Source organism: Drosophila grimshawi, unplaced genomic scaffold (genome assembly GCF_018153295.1).
Source record: "Drosophila grimshawi isolate 15287-2541.00 unplaced genomic scaffold, ASM1815329v1 contig_1369, whole genome shotgun sequence".
NCBI lineage: Eukaryota > Metazoa > Arthropoda > Insecta > Diptera > Drosophilidae > Drosophila > Drosophila grimshawi.
This window is the reverse complement of record NW_025062891.1, coordinates 6,818,735-6,833,808: the sequence shown is the minus strand read 5'-3', so window position 1 is coordinate 6,833,808 and position 15,074 is coordinate 6,818,735. Positions and strand designations below refer to the sequence as shown.

Here is a 15,074-nt window from a genome sequence, read left to right as displayed (position 1 = left end):
CCATGTCAATGAAAAGCTGACTGACAAAAAGCAAGATATGATCCTTACACTAATGTTCAGCGCGGAGAGTAACGGTGTTGACAGAAGTAACGGCATTGTGCTCAGATTAAATAAATTGATGACCACCAGTTGACTATGTATTTTAATCTTCACAGATATTATGTTGGTATTGGCTGTTTATTAAAATATATTTATCTGTTGTAGTTGTCACGTAGTCGAATTAATAACTAGTTTAACTTACAATTTAAGTTCGTATCGCAAACTATTTGAAATATTAGCTCATTTCGAGCGGGTTTAGTCAACATATGCAGTATTTCAATAAAGTGTTTGGACACAGGAAAAATTCATATTTTCAAACTTATTTTGCAAAACAAAGGTATTTTATTATCGACTTTAAATAAGTATGTTTGAGAGTTTGAACTCTGAGCAGGGCATTGGATACTACATGACTAATATTTCGAAACAATATGAATTCCAGAAGTTTTAAATTGAAAAGTTATGCCACAGGACATGCATCATCAAATGATTTAGTTCATTTCATTATTATTTTTTAATCAGTAAGTGCAGAGTCGAGTTGCAAATGTGAACTGATTTTAGTGCTTAAAATAGTAGCCTTATATAGCAAACAGCGATCACTTATTATCTACAGAAGGAGATCAATGCTAGCCCCTGCAATATTTATATTTTTGGTCTTATTTATTCTGAGCATGTATTTCGTGGCAAGTGATCCCTGCTGAGGTTTCTGTACCTCTTAATGAGTAATTTACTGCTGCGCACGTAGGATCTTGTCTTAAAATAGTATTCATTTTTAGCAGTAAGAATTATCGATTAAATTAATTAAATTCCGCATACCCAATATGGGAGATAATTTTCAAAATTTGATGTCTGTAGCCTTCGGATCTGTCTGATATCAGACGGACGAATATATATATGCGGATCAAGAATATATAATACTTATGCTGACAGAAATGCTTCCTTCGTATATGCTTTGGCATAGCTTTAAACCCCTTTATATCATTAAGATTTACAATATATTCTAATAAAAATTGTCTCTCGTCAGACCAGAAATAAAACAGAAAGTAAGTTGTTAAATAAAAACTTATATTCTTTACTTCATATCATTAATTCGTTAACAATAAAACCAAAAAATAAATTAACTTAACTTTACTTACTAAGCCATCACAAAACAGTTCCACCATTCAATGTAAATTGATCGAGAGCTTGTCGTTTGTTCAACTGAAGCGAATTCAATAATACAGATGTTTATATGAGCGCCGAAACCCGATTAAATTTCATTTTTGGATTCGAGCAGTTTGTTTATTATTTGGTCAGGTCGCCGTTTACCAAATCCCAAGCGGAATTGCTATGCCATAAAAGCATTATCAGCAATCAGGTTTTTCCCAGTCAGGCATGTTGCCAACTCAGCTTCTTTGGTTCACTTATTATATACATCAGATTGTATATAACAGTAGGGATTGAAAGAATAACAACTTGTGACATTTGTGAGCTTAAAACGTTTGATATTTGTTATTGCTTGAACTCGGTTCAAATGTTTTTGCTTCTTATTATCAGCTTTTCATCAAATCATTACGTTCTTATCTGTATATGTATTTGATACATATATGCATCAATTAAGAGCACTTAGATGTTTTAAACAGCCTAGCTGCGAATTACGGGTTGCTCTCTCGCTTGCGATAAGAAACAAAATTATTAGGAATTATACGTAATCCTCGTAAAACCACAGATTCCTAGAAAAAGCAAAATCAAAATAAATGTTTTAGCAATAGCAAATCGGAATTATATATATTATTTTAAGGACATACGGATTAAAGTAGGGCGAACGAGGGACATATTTCTGCTGCGGTGGTAGTTGTGAGTAGGAATCCACCTGCTGATGGCCAACTACCGTTGGCGGAATGTATTTCGAGGCTGTTTCTCTTGCTGGATTGTATGCAGCCGCTGCAACGGCATTTGCCAATCTGGTAGTATAGATTTTCTTTGGCTCAATATCAGCGTTCGCCGGCGGTGGCGACGCAGGCCCTGGTATTGCCGCCAGATGACCCTGTGACTCCACCTGGGTGGGAAGCTGCCGCACAGGTCCCAAAAATCGGCTGTGCTTTGCTTCAATGTGCTTCTGCAGAAAGGTCTCTCGCACGTAGCTTTTTCTGCAAATGTGGCACTTGAATTGCCTCTTGTACCCCAACCTATCCTCGCTTAGCGATGGCAGGCGATGCAGCCTCTGATGTACCCTGTGCGACATCGAGTTCTTAAACACCTTGCGACAGTAATCGCATTTGAAAGGCGATGCGTTTGGGGGGCTTTCATCACTCGTCGCTGGAATAGGATTAACTGGAGCGGGAAGAACTGGAGTAGACATAGCTGTAGGTAGTCCCAAATTTAAGCTGTTCTTTTCAATTGTGGCTGGTGTTGGAGCATTCGTAGAATTCATGTGCAATATTTGCGTGGCATGCATTTGCAAGTGCTTGCTCAGTGGCACAATGTCAGTGAAGAGCTGGCTGCACACAAAGCAAGGTATGATCCGTATATAGCCAGTTGGTGGATATAGCGACGAATAATTCGAGGACAGCATCGCCGAGGCCATTGGCATATTCGGGTTCTGGACACTCATGTCCAGTGGGGAGAGTGGCGGCGTTGCCAGAAGTAACGGCGATATGCTTACATTGGCGTTCCCATTAAATGGATGACCACCAGTGAAAGGTGTTGGCGGATGGATTGGACCCAAGAACTTTGCGTTGTTACCATCGTCACTCTCGTCTTCACAGAGCGTGGACGTCGGACTTTTGGGCACCTGTTTAATTACAATTATTGAATGCAATTAGCATGACATCAATATTGAGCTAACTTACGAATTCGTGTTCCATAATTGTTCAATTCTTATCGCAATCTAATTGAAATTTGACCTCCTCTCTCGCTCCGGTCGAGATGTGCTCATTAAGAAATTTCACAAGAAACTGAGCTGTTTATTTGACCAAGCGTCTCTTATATATTCCACACACACAAGCGCAGAAACACACATACACATATATGCATATACAAATACATGCATGAGTGAGAGCCTACGATACGCTGGTTTTGTCCTGCTTTATCTTTAATTCTTTATTCTCGCATTTCTGATTTACGAACATATGCCGAAGCATAGAGCGAAGAGCGATAGACGAAATGCTCAGAATGACATATGTATGTATGTAAACAACCATGCTTCTTCCTCCTTCGTTAGTGTAGAGAAAGTGTTTACACATGTTTGACATCTTTGAAAAATTAATTTAGTTTAATCTTAGATTTTCGACAAGATTATTGTATGCGTGTCTGAACATGTTGAGTATCAAGGGATAAGAATTAAATGTTGATCCTCGATTCGCTGTGCACACCAATATTTGCATACATGCATTAATACATGCATACATACATATATACTTAGAAGAATACTCTCCGTTTTTATAAACTCTCCACTGATTGATGAAATCCAGACAAAATGAGAACCAAATTTATTGCCCCCTTTCCTTGCACATACAAATAATGTTATTTTTGTAACCGTAAATCAATTAAAAAAACAATACAATGGCATATGGCGAACTTAGGCAGACAATTATTTGAGGCAAGCACGAACAAGTTTGGGTCTTTGAAGAACAGCAAAGTTATATAAGTGGTTTATTTTATAAACTTGAGGTATTTTCGACTATATAAGAGGATATAGATAAACTCCAATTTGAGTCAGAAATAATGAAGGGTATTTCGAGTTAAAAAAAAATCGTTTTATGTTGACAGAAGTAACGGCATTGTGCTCAGATTAAATAAATTGATGACCACGAGTTGACTATGTGTTTTAATCTTCACAGATATTATGTTGGTATTGGCTGTTTATTAAAATATATTTATCTGTTGTAGTTGTCACGTAGTCAAATTAATAACTAGTTTAACTTACAATTTGAGTTCGTATCGCAAACTATTTGAAATATTAGCTCTATCTTCTTTCGCTCATTTCGAGCGGGTTTAGTCTACATATGCAGTATTTCAATAAAGTGTTTGGACACAGGAAAAATTCATATTTTCAAACTTATTTTGCAAAACAAAGGTATTTTATTATCGACTTTATTTATTTTATATAATTAACTGGACTTCATAAGACTATTTAATAAAAAAATTACAAGATTCATTATTTGAAACAATTGTGGAATTTTAAAAACTCCACTAAGGAGTCCAGACATTAATCCCATCGAAAATCGAACGATTTTGCCAATCTAGTGGCTATAATATACCAACGGCGATATCAAATGCTGTGAAAATCCCTCATTACTAACGGGATAGGCTTAAAGAGGGATTGCAAAATCGTAAACAGCCGTTGTCCAAACACACATAGTAAAAATACATATGTATACTGTACACACACACAAGCGTATAAGTGCTTACCCACGGGATTGCACAAAGAGTATTGCAATACAGGGAAAAATTCATATTTCTCATCGCTTCAAAATTAGTCATTCTTTGGACTGTGAAAATAGTGTTGTGTTGGTTAAAATAAATGAATCTTGTTAATTTTTTTGTAAAAAATTTTTAAGAACACTTAATAGAAGAAAAAAATAAAAGTCAATTGTAAGCTTTTTTTGCAAAAGAAATGAGAAAATATGAATTATTCCTGTGTCCAAACACTTTCTTGACATACTGTATATTCTATTTAATTATCTCTGGACATACATATATGCTATTTTACACATATTCACATTTCTACACTCAGATTATTGCTGTCGCCCACTATATTTTTAAGTCTCCACTGATTGATAGAAAGCTACTTTGCTCAGCGAAGAGGAAAACGGACTTGTATAGTCAGATAAAGATATGAATACAAAAAAACAAAACTATAAAATATATGCACACATATTTCTGTACAAACCATTCCGCTGTTAATTTACGTGTCAGACCCCTGACTGTTACTCTAATGTAATCGTCAAATATTTACTGTTTAAGATTTAACTCACGTACTAGAATCTCTTTACTTCTTCAGCAAGTGTAAATATCTTATACCCTTGAATTTATTACATTTCACATTCAAATGTACATATTACGTGGTATATCCTGTGCAACAGATGTATTTTGGTATTTTGTAGGCAATTATCAGTTTTGTTGGGTTTTTAAAGCGGCAAAAAGTGATGCACTAGGTTTGTCGGTTAGACTAAGAAGAATTGTAATGATTCGCTTGTCGAGCTCATAAATTTAGCTTTCTCCTAAAAAGGGGCAATAATTTGTGCGTTTCACAAATAGCGCCATCTATGAGCCATTGTGGTGAGCTTCCAAAAAAAAATAAAAGAAACAATAAGAAAGGAAATTCCAAAATTGTTGAAATAAAGGGTGAAGCAAAATTCTGCCAAAACGTGTCTTCATAAGTTCTTTTGACCGCGGACACATTCCTTTCATTTCCTAGCCTTTGAGCGAGCAAGTTGTGGACGTTGCAAACATTGGAAAAAAAAAAAATGTTAATAAAGTTAATAATTTGCGGTACAGTGTAATAGAAAAATTAGTGCCGCACAAAACGGTTTTTATATCAGTGTCTATTCAGAAATTTGTCAAGGGTAAATGAATTAACAACCATTCAAAAAATGACACCAATTTAAATAAATGTGTTGTTTTAGAATGGGCACTTAATACGGTGCTTAATATGGATTGGTAGTTCGAAGAAGTTAATAAATATAACGCCTTTGCCACGCCCATGTTCACGGTGGAGATGTCTGTGCTAAGTTGATTGCCCAAATTGCTGTATTTAAGGTGTTTAAGAGAGTCTCTCTTAAAACTCGCCCTTGGCGCACGCCTTAACCTTCGATCGTACCCACCAACTCATGTATGTCGTGCTAAGAAGAATAGGTAAAAGGGCATCGAGCGCATCTCATTAGCATTCCTAGACCGAACTTAAACGGATGAACATCGTCAACTGTTGGCGGACCTTCTGCTACATTCCAAGCCTATCAGCTTTACCCAGCTACCTCATGGAGTCAACTTTAATAATTGCAAAAGTAGCAAGGAGTTAGAGCAATTTCCTTCCTTTTTTTTTATCTTTATATACAAAAGTGAATAATGAAAAAAAATTAACCTCAGTGAAAAATTCAGTATTCATATGTCTAGCAAATAGAAAAAGCTCGTTCACGTGTGCACTCGGCGAAGTAAATGAGTAAAAGTTAAATTAAATGTAATTTGAAAAGAAATTTTTTTTGTTTAATTAATCATAAAAATTATAGTGATAATGCAAGTAAAAGAAAAAAAAATGGAAATTGTGACGATTCTGTGTAATTAAGAAAAAAAAATTTATATTTTATATAACTAATAAGTACCCTCTATTTAGAATTGCATGCGGAATGAAAAACACACAAAAATTTGTCTCAGCGTACGGCTTATGCTGACAGCGAGCTTTCGCACGTGGCTTGTGATAATCGCTCACTCCCATGATCATTATACGCTGCGAGCTTTCGCACGAGGCTTGAAATATTTGCACTCTCTCTTCATAACTAATTACAGCGACACACACACACACCAACACCAGGAAGTACTTCCAGCGTGGGATGATGTATGTAAGTTACTCTCTTTCTTTATTATGAGTCGCGCTTAGATAACCTTTCGCAAGCTACTCTTTAAACTTGAGCAACTGTACTTTTACAACAGCAGCTGCGCAAAGCAACTATATATCTACCTTTAAATTATTTTTGTTTGTTTTTCATAACGCAAGGCGACCATGCTCTGAATGCATAATATTCATATAAACTAATATAGCCCCTAAACCTATATATATATATACCCCACACCGCGATTAATATTGGATTCGATCGTATTACCATTATACAGAACACAAGAAACAAAGACAAGTGTTAGTTTTTTTTTGATTTTGTTCTTACTTGCATATCGAATAGAGTTAAAAAAATAAAAAAAAAAAAATTGTTTCATGAAATCATAGATTAGAATATGTGCATGCCCGGGTTGAATTGATGATGCATGTATCTACTGCAGGACCACTTGCAGACAGTAACCGCGCTGATCAACTGGCATTTTTTTTTTGTTAAATACATTTTTTGAAAATCTCTCTGCAAACATGCATATAAACTATAATTATCACTTCCTTGTATATATAACTATAATGTTCTAATGGTATTAATCAAACTTACATTTCTAAATATAAAATATCTATATCTTTCTAAGTTTACTATTTAAATGTATTGAATTCGTTGTTAAGTGGATAACATGCAGTTCCTGATGGAGGTAGGATAGCTGCCGTAGGTCGTCCCAAGGGATCCTGATGTATATATCGGGCCGCAGGATCAAGGCAGGGTGGGCGAGTGCGCCAAAAAGGTAGCACCACAATAAAAAAAAAAGGATGACCTGATTGCTTGAGTGTTCCGATCCTCCTATTACTTTTGACCTTTTTCTTCTTTCTCATGTCCATGGTCTGTCTTCGTCTGTCGTTCTTTATGTAAAAATATAGTACGCGATAAATAAATAAATATAACTAATAACTAGGAAGCCATTTTAATATGTCGGTTGACCAATAATAACCCACCCCAATTGCCGGCGAGCATCGGCCCGAGCAAGCGCGTACTCCGAACGTATTAATAGCCCATCTGCTCCACGTTGTTCATTACAGAATTTATTCAATGTAATCTTAAATTAAGGTATCGAGCGCAGTATCGATATGTTCTGTTATTAACATTAGTAATCGGAATGTTGTATTGATCTTTTACATATTTTCAACAAGTTTCTATGCAAGCACGAACATGTTTGGGTTATTGAAGAATATCAGAATTATATTTGCTACAAAAGGGTTTTTAGTTGTATGTAGATAAGTTGGCTTCCCGCTTTCCATTTTGTGGGTCCTCAAACTTATATCGACTACAATTTGAGATGGTTTCTTTTTTCGAAGATCCGTTAATAAACTGAAAAATGGGTATTTTGAGCTTTGCAGTTGACGATTTAAACATATTTTCCCGTTTGATGCTGATAAAGATTGTATAACCTGGTCTAAAGAACTTGTGGGATGGTTCGGATGGGGCTGAGCTGAGGCCACCAGGCGGGTCGCGGGTTGCGGATAGCGAACGGCTTCCACCCGGGGAGGTAAGCTGCGAATAATACGAGATTCCTCGTAAATAAGCAGTCCCGGACAAAAAGCGGGTGCGATAATGTCGATCGTACCGACAAGGCGCCTGTGTTGCCGCCTTCCAAAGTATAGCCTCACACATCTCCCTATCTGCCCACATATCTACCTACCGCATCCTATCCCCTCAGAGCTCAGGCAGATGGCGACCGCCTGTGCTAATTTAGCCTTACCCGGGTATCGCGGATCTCTGCCCGGGTGGACATATACTTCTCCGCAGCTCGTGGGACTCCATGAAGCAAACACAATTTGTAAAAATACCGCAGGATCTCCTGCTGAGCATGTCGCAAGACACTAGAGGGTCATGCCCATGACGGGGAACGGTACCTCCAGCAGGGACTCACCCATGATGAAGCCTTGAAAAAGGCCAAAGAGCCCAGGGAGAAGGTTGCAGCACCTGCGCCACCCCTAAGAGAATGTGCCCGGAGGTTGGGGGCGCTGCCCGCGGCTCGTCAGCGGTAAAGGTGCTGAACGAAAATAGGGCAGGAAATCTGGACCTGCGCCCACGAAGCCCAGCTCGCCGACACCCACCGAGCCTCGCCTATCATATGCAGACATGGCAAAAAAGGTAAAGGTGGCCGTGTTGCCCGTGGATTTCTGTGTTGGAAGAGGCCATCATAGACGAAGTCATTGCATCTGGTGGAGATATCGCGGTCTCATTCGTGGGCAGTAGTAGGGAAATGGAGATTCTATGACAGGAAGCGGGTTATTGCTACAGCTAGCAGCTGTCGCACTGTTGTGCATGTACATGATTTGATTTTTGAGGGTGGGTGCAATGATCAGTGGAAAGGTAATGCTCGCTTCTCTTTTGTCACTTTTTGTCAATGTATAGAACTCATGCGACACCTCACACGTGAAAACTGTTGTCAAGTACGTTCTTCGCACGTACGTTTGCCAAGTGCTGCTACCTTCTTCGTGTGTTTGGATCTTCTCCTTTTACTGTGCACTCTGTTTGAGTGGCCCTCCTTATATTAATTTCACAATAATTTGAAATAATAGCCTGCGTTGCTTTGTGCACCTGTGGGCTTCATACATAGGTTTGTAGAGTTTAAAATGTTTAAATAAAATAACTTCTTTTTTTTCTAATTTTCATAATATATTTTATTTATTTATAAATAGAATGCTTACAAATGTTAAAGTTTGTTTATTCTTATTGATATAGTTTAATTTTAAGATACATGTATTTTATGAAAGTATATTGTTATTATTATCCATTTTGCTTAACCTCTTTCTTAAGTTAGTGTATTAAAATATAAGACGATCCAGTTTTCTTTTACATGATACAAAGTAGTGACAAGCACATGTATCAACTCCTTCTCTGGCGTTATCCGAAGACCATGGGCACACTGTCAAGTGCTTTCCATATTTTGATTTAATTAGACGATAGTTTTCATATTCCAAGAAAAATACTCGGTATTCCTCCAATATTATAACTTGGGGTTTATATTTATTCAGAGCTTAGTATTTAATACAGAATATATGTCCGCTTCATGCGACTTATACTACGCGATTCAAGCGACCAAAAGCGACTGACTCTTACTTCATGAAAATAGCTTAAACATAGCATCGAAGAAGGTCTTCATCATAAGGAACTTACAATTACCGTTGCTCGCAGGCAACAACAGATTAAGACTACAAAACGGGAATGCAAGACAAGCTGCGGTGTACATAGGCAAATATAGTTATTTCCAACAGATTTTATAGTTTGTTTATATTTAGGAACATAATGGTACAACCAAATTTTAATTTCCATATATTTCAAAATTAGAGTTTTCTAAGATTACAAATAGTTTAAATAAATTGTTTAGAGCACATTGGTTTGTTATTTTCTTATGTATTCTACAATTTGTGAAAAAGTTTTGAAAGTGTCTTAAACTTTGACCTAGCTCTAAATCAACTATTTTTGTAGTTAAATATTTACTTAAAAACTGTTTCTTTGCTCGACCTCGTACAATAACTGTAGCGAAACTATTTAATGAACTTAATATATCACCAAGACTTAAATAAGAAATGTCGCCATCACACCAATCCAATCCATCGACATACTGTTTAGTTGTTTTTAGGGTTTTTCTTGTTATTTCATCCACCTCGTTTATATCATAAGGAGTGAAAGAAATTCGGAAGGATTGATCCGACTTGCATGAAAGTCAATTCCTTTACAAAAATTTGTTGCTCGTTTCCAAATATATACTGAAAGTCAAGAAGAACACACGAGCTCCTGTCTATCTTAATCATTTTGCGTCTAATGTGTATAATGTACTGAGAAGCATGAGCAAGACTCTTCACCTTAAATAGCGTTCACAATTCAATTCCCAAGTTAGTTTGAGACAACTTTTCAATCGATATGGACTTCACTTCAGCTAAGAAAATCCAGAAATTCAAGAAAAATTCAAGATCACGAAATCATTTTTGGTTTCGAGTATTTTGTTAATCTACAACTAAAATTAAGGTGTGGCTTTTCAACAACGAGACGATTTACACCAATGGTTTGGATGCAGCAGCATAAACGTAATTTCATTGGATTTGGAAAAGAGGAATGGATTCAATTACTGACGTTTAAGGAATATATCCAGTTAAGGCTTGAGCAGTTTGAGTTCTTGATGCCTGATGCAATAATTGATAATCCCAAGATTGAGAGCATAAAGTGTCATTTTAAGATTAGAAAATCCGATAAGCAATGCATATTCATTTTAAATCAATACGGAAATAAAATTGAATTTGATAGTGAATCATGGAGAGCCTTCATAAGATTATGGATATTTTTCACGTCATTTTTCTGTTGGAACACACTGCTTAAAAATCAAATTTGTAATATATATAATAATTATATTATCCCAAAATGTTCAAAGATGGGGAAATATGATGTACAACTTTTAGATTTAAATGTGTCTTATGGACATGAAGCAGAAATTGATTTAACTCGCTTATGCTTTGAAATTTCATGAAAAATGGGAAAAGAAATAAAAAAAGATGTAAACCAGTATAGACAAGTATTACAAAAGAAAGTTACACAAGTATAGACACTTTATAAATAAAGTAAAATAATTCTTCAGTTGCATTTCTGCTTTTGGAGAATACACAACAGAATGGGTCTAATTTCGAATTTTGAATTTAAAACAAATGTAAGGAAAATTGATGATTTCCTCAAGGAGTTTGAGGATGTAATTTTCCCTGAACATTCTAAATTGTCGGAGGAATACCGAGTATTTTTCTTGGAATATGAAAACTATCGTCTAATTAAATCAAAATATGGAAAGCACTTGACAGTGTGCTCATGGTCTTCGTATAACGCCAGAGAAGGAGTTGATACATGTGCTTGTCACTACTTTGTATCATGTAAAAGAAAACTGGATCGTTTTATATTTCAATACACTAACTTAAGAAAGAGGTTAAGCAAAATGGATAATAATTGTTTGGTCAAACTTTATGTTAACAACACTTGTAATTTAATAAAACATCGATAGTTCACTATCGAATTAGCCAAAGTTGTTATAAGAACAAGATCAAGTAATACGTGCCCCTTTGTGTCAAAAAATAAAGTTTTTAATTAAAATAGTTTAAATACCGCCCAGACTTGAAGTCTTTTGTTTGCATAAAAAACGCTTTGTGCAACGAACATTTTGGCGCCCTACGTGGGGCAGTGTTTAAATAAATTTAATAAACAATTGGACAATTTCGCATTTTGTTACGTTAACAAATTCCGCGTACGCGTATATACAAACTAAACAAATTCGCCTTGGCTTCCAATTGCTTGGTTGCAACAATTAAAACATCAAATTCGTCGCATGTGAAATTAGCTAAGCAAAACCAACATAAAGTTCATCGCAGCAGCAATCGCACACATGCACATAACTCAATTATTGCGCTGCTCGCAATCGTCGCTTCAGTCGCTGCCTTTAGTGGTTTATCCCAAATTCATTCTTCGTTCGTTTGTGTAAGAGCTGCAACTGCGATCGATACTGTTGCATATACACACATACACACAACAATAATTTTCGTCGTTTTTGGCGCGTCAAGCAGAACTTAAGCTCCGCGCCAAATTCTGTAAATATGTCGCATTCCTTGGAAGACTACCGACGCCAGCGCGCAAACATCAAAAGGAACATTTCTCGCATTAAAACTTTGGTCGATGGACAATCTGGAGACTCTTCTAAAAGATCAATGTCGTTTAGGCATTTTGGAATCGTACTTTAAGCAATCGTTGACTATTCAATCGGAAATAGAAACTCTGGATCCAAATGATAATGGGCGCGCTGAACTGGAAGACAACTATGTACACATCAAGTTGGCAATTAAGAAATTGCTTGGTGAAGACTTAAATAGTACAGTCGCTGATGACGCTACATCACTCGTTGCTTACCATCCTCAACTATCACGTCTGCCTTGTTTAGCCTTGCCCACATTCGATGGCAATCATCTGGAATATAACAACTTCATTTGCTCGTTTAATCAAATCGTGAAAGGAGCGCAAATATTGAGAAGTTTAACTATCTACTCAACTGCTTAAAGGGTGCTGCGCTGGAGTGCGTGAAGGCATTTCCAGTCACTAATGAAAACTACGCTAAGGCATTAGAAAAATTAAAGTCTCGGTATGCCAAGCCAGCATTGATATTTACAGAGACAATATCGTCAAATTTTCAGTTGCCTTCAGCTAGTTCATCAAACGCTACTCAGCTACGGTCGTTAATTGATAGTGCATCGGCATTATTTAGTTCACTTTCGTGTCAGAGATCGCACCACACTTTGTTACACAACAAGATACGTTCAACAACACAACCAAGCTCTTCCCCAGCCACCGAAGCAGTAGCACACAACCATTCGCAAATCGAAAAACGTTATCAATCTCACGTTCTTTTAGCAACGGCTATGGTCTTGGTCAGAGATTCAACTGGCACTTACAGACTAGGCCGTGCTCTACTTGACTCGTGTTCGCAGGTGAATTTCGTCACCGATTCGTTTGCTCAGAAGCTTCGTCTAAAAAGAGAGAAACACGATGTGCAAATCAGCAGTATTGGCCATGCACGTACAGACATCACTTCGCTTACAACTACATCAATAAGGTCTCGTTTGTCGCCTTTTGAAGTTTCGTTAGATCTTTGCGTCACCTCGCATATAGCCTATCAGCCGGACATCAATATCGACATTTCAACATGGAAAATGCCAGAAAATATTGTGTTGGTAGAAGAGAAATTCTACCAATCTCGACACATCGACATGCTTTTAGGAACAGAAGCATTCTTCGACATTCTGTCAGTGGGCCAAGTTAAACTTGATACAACTGGGCCCATGCTCCAAAAGACACTGTTTGGTTGGGTAGTAACAGGAAAGTGTCATCCGCAACAGTCTCGAGAGCTTGCTGCTAGTTTTAAGCTTGGTGCCACTTCAATTGACGATCACCTTAAACGCTTATGGGAAATTGAATCAACTGAAACTTCAAATGTGCTGTTGAAACCAGAACATCGAGCTTGTGAGGAACACTACGTAAAAACGACTGTTATAAATGACAGTGGTCGCATTGTTGTAAGGCTGCCGTTTAAGAACAATCCCAGTCAACTTGGTCATTCATTCGACATAGCACGCCGCAGATTTCTCAGCTTGGAACGCCGTTTGGCACAATCTTCGGAACTTCGCTTACAGTATTGTCAATTCATGGAGGAGTATGAACGTTTGGAACACATGTCGCTGGTCACAGAACCAAACTTATCGGAACCTCACTACTACATACCTCACCATTGCGTTTTGAAGCCCAGCAGCGAATCCACAAAGCTTCGAGTGGTCTTCGACGCCTCGTGTCGAACATCCAATCAAACTTCGCTCAATGATCATTTACTTGTCGGCCCGACTCTCCAAGACGATTTATATTTGCTGTTGTTGCGTTTCAGATTACATCGTTACGCCATAACAGCTGATGTAACCAAGATGTACAGGCAAGTAAATGTTGATTTAAATGATCGCAAATACCAGTACATACTCTGGCGAGCTCTTCCAGATGAACCACTTCGCACTTATCAACTCAACACGGTTACATATGGAACAGCCTCAGCGCCATACTTAGCCATACGCAGCCTGCATTATTTGGCAAATCTGTGTCGAACTGAGTATCCAATCGGTGCTGCAGTCATTGAATCGTCGTTCTATGTAGATGACCTGTTATCTGGAGGTGAGGACATAGAAACTCTTCGCACAATCAAGGATCAAGTCACGAAAATTCTTCATCGTGGTCACTTTCCGTTATCTAAGTGGCATTCAAATCATGCCCAATTTATCGAAAACTTCGCTATCAAGGATTTAAATACGTGTGACAACGGATTGACCAGCGCACTTGGCGTCAGCTGGAATCAACACACCGATATGCTGCTATTTCACTTCAAACCGAAAATCGTTGCGTCAACCGTCACCAAGAGGACCATTCTGTCAATTGCATCAGCGTTGTTCGACCCTCTCGGACTGGTGTCACCACTCATAATCGTCGCAAAGATAATCCTACAGGAGCTCTGGCTTGCAGGGCTTACTTGGGACGAATCGGTACCACAGCATCTTGAACTGGCCTGGAAGAAGTGCCTGGAATCATTCCAAACCATTTCGTCACTTGCTGTACCCCGGTACTGCAAACAGGTCAACCAAAGCTCATTTCAATTGCATGGGTTCTGCGACGCTTCGATTCGAGCGTACGGCTGTTGCATCTACGTGCGGTCGGAATCTGCTTGCGGAAACATTGGTGTTCATCTTCTCACTGCCAAGTCCAAGTAAAGAAGAAATCGCTTCCCAAACTGGAATTATGTGGAGCACATTTGTTGGCACAAGTTTACAACAAAATCAAGTGTATATTCGCCGAAGAGCCACATGCCGTATATTTCTGGTCGGATTCGCAAATTGTTTTACATTGGCTAAAACAACATTCAGTCACGTTATCAGCATTTGTCGGAAA

At 37.7% G+C, this 15,074-nt stretch overlaps 2 protein-coding genes across 2 annotated transcripts; one reads left to right on the top strand and one right to left on the bottom strand.

Annotated features, from left to right (window-relative positions):
- Window positions 1-1,084: 1,084 nt before the first annotated feature.
- On the bottom strand, window positions 1,085-2,949 carry LOC6560892 (zinc finger protein 865). Its single transcript, XM_001987674.3, has 3 exons — window positions 2,868-2,949; window positions 1,824-2,809; window positions 1,085-1,748 (listed from the first exon to the last, which is right to left on the bottom strand). The coding sequence occupies exons 1-3, from the start codon at window positions 2,880-2,882 to the stop codon at window positions 1,718-1,720; spliced, it is 1,032 nt and encodes a 343-aa protein (XP_001987710.1). The 5' UTR covers window positions 2,883-2,949; the 3' UTR covers window positions 1,085-1,717.
- A 10,063-nt stretch (window positions 2,950-13,012) lies between these two features.
- LOC122322379 lies at window positions 13,013-14,896 on the top strand. The gene has a single exon (XM_043214290.1). It carries the CDS (start codon window positions 13,013-13,015, stop codon window positions 14,894-14,896), a length of 1,884 nt encoding a protein of 627 aa, XP_043070225.1.
- Window positions 14,897-15,074: the final 178 nt, after the last annotated feature.

Bases quoted from the DNA above. Each gene is read 5' to 3' on its own strand.
- LOC6560892 (XM_001987674.3), bottom strand. The intron at 1,749-1,823 runs GTATGTCCTTAA...TGCTTTTTCTAG, and splicing joins CGTTCGCCCTACTTTAATCC to GAATCTGTGGTTTTACGAGG.
- LOC122322379 (XM_043214290.1), top strand. From the start codon at position 13,013: ATGGTCTTGGTCAGAGATTCAACTGGCACTTACAGACTAGGCCGTGCT.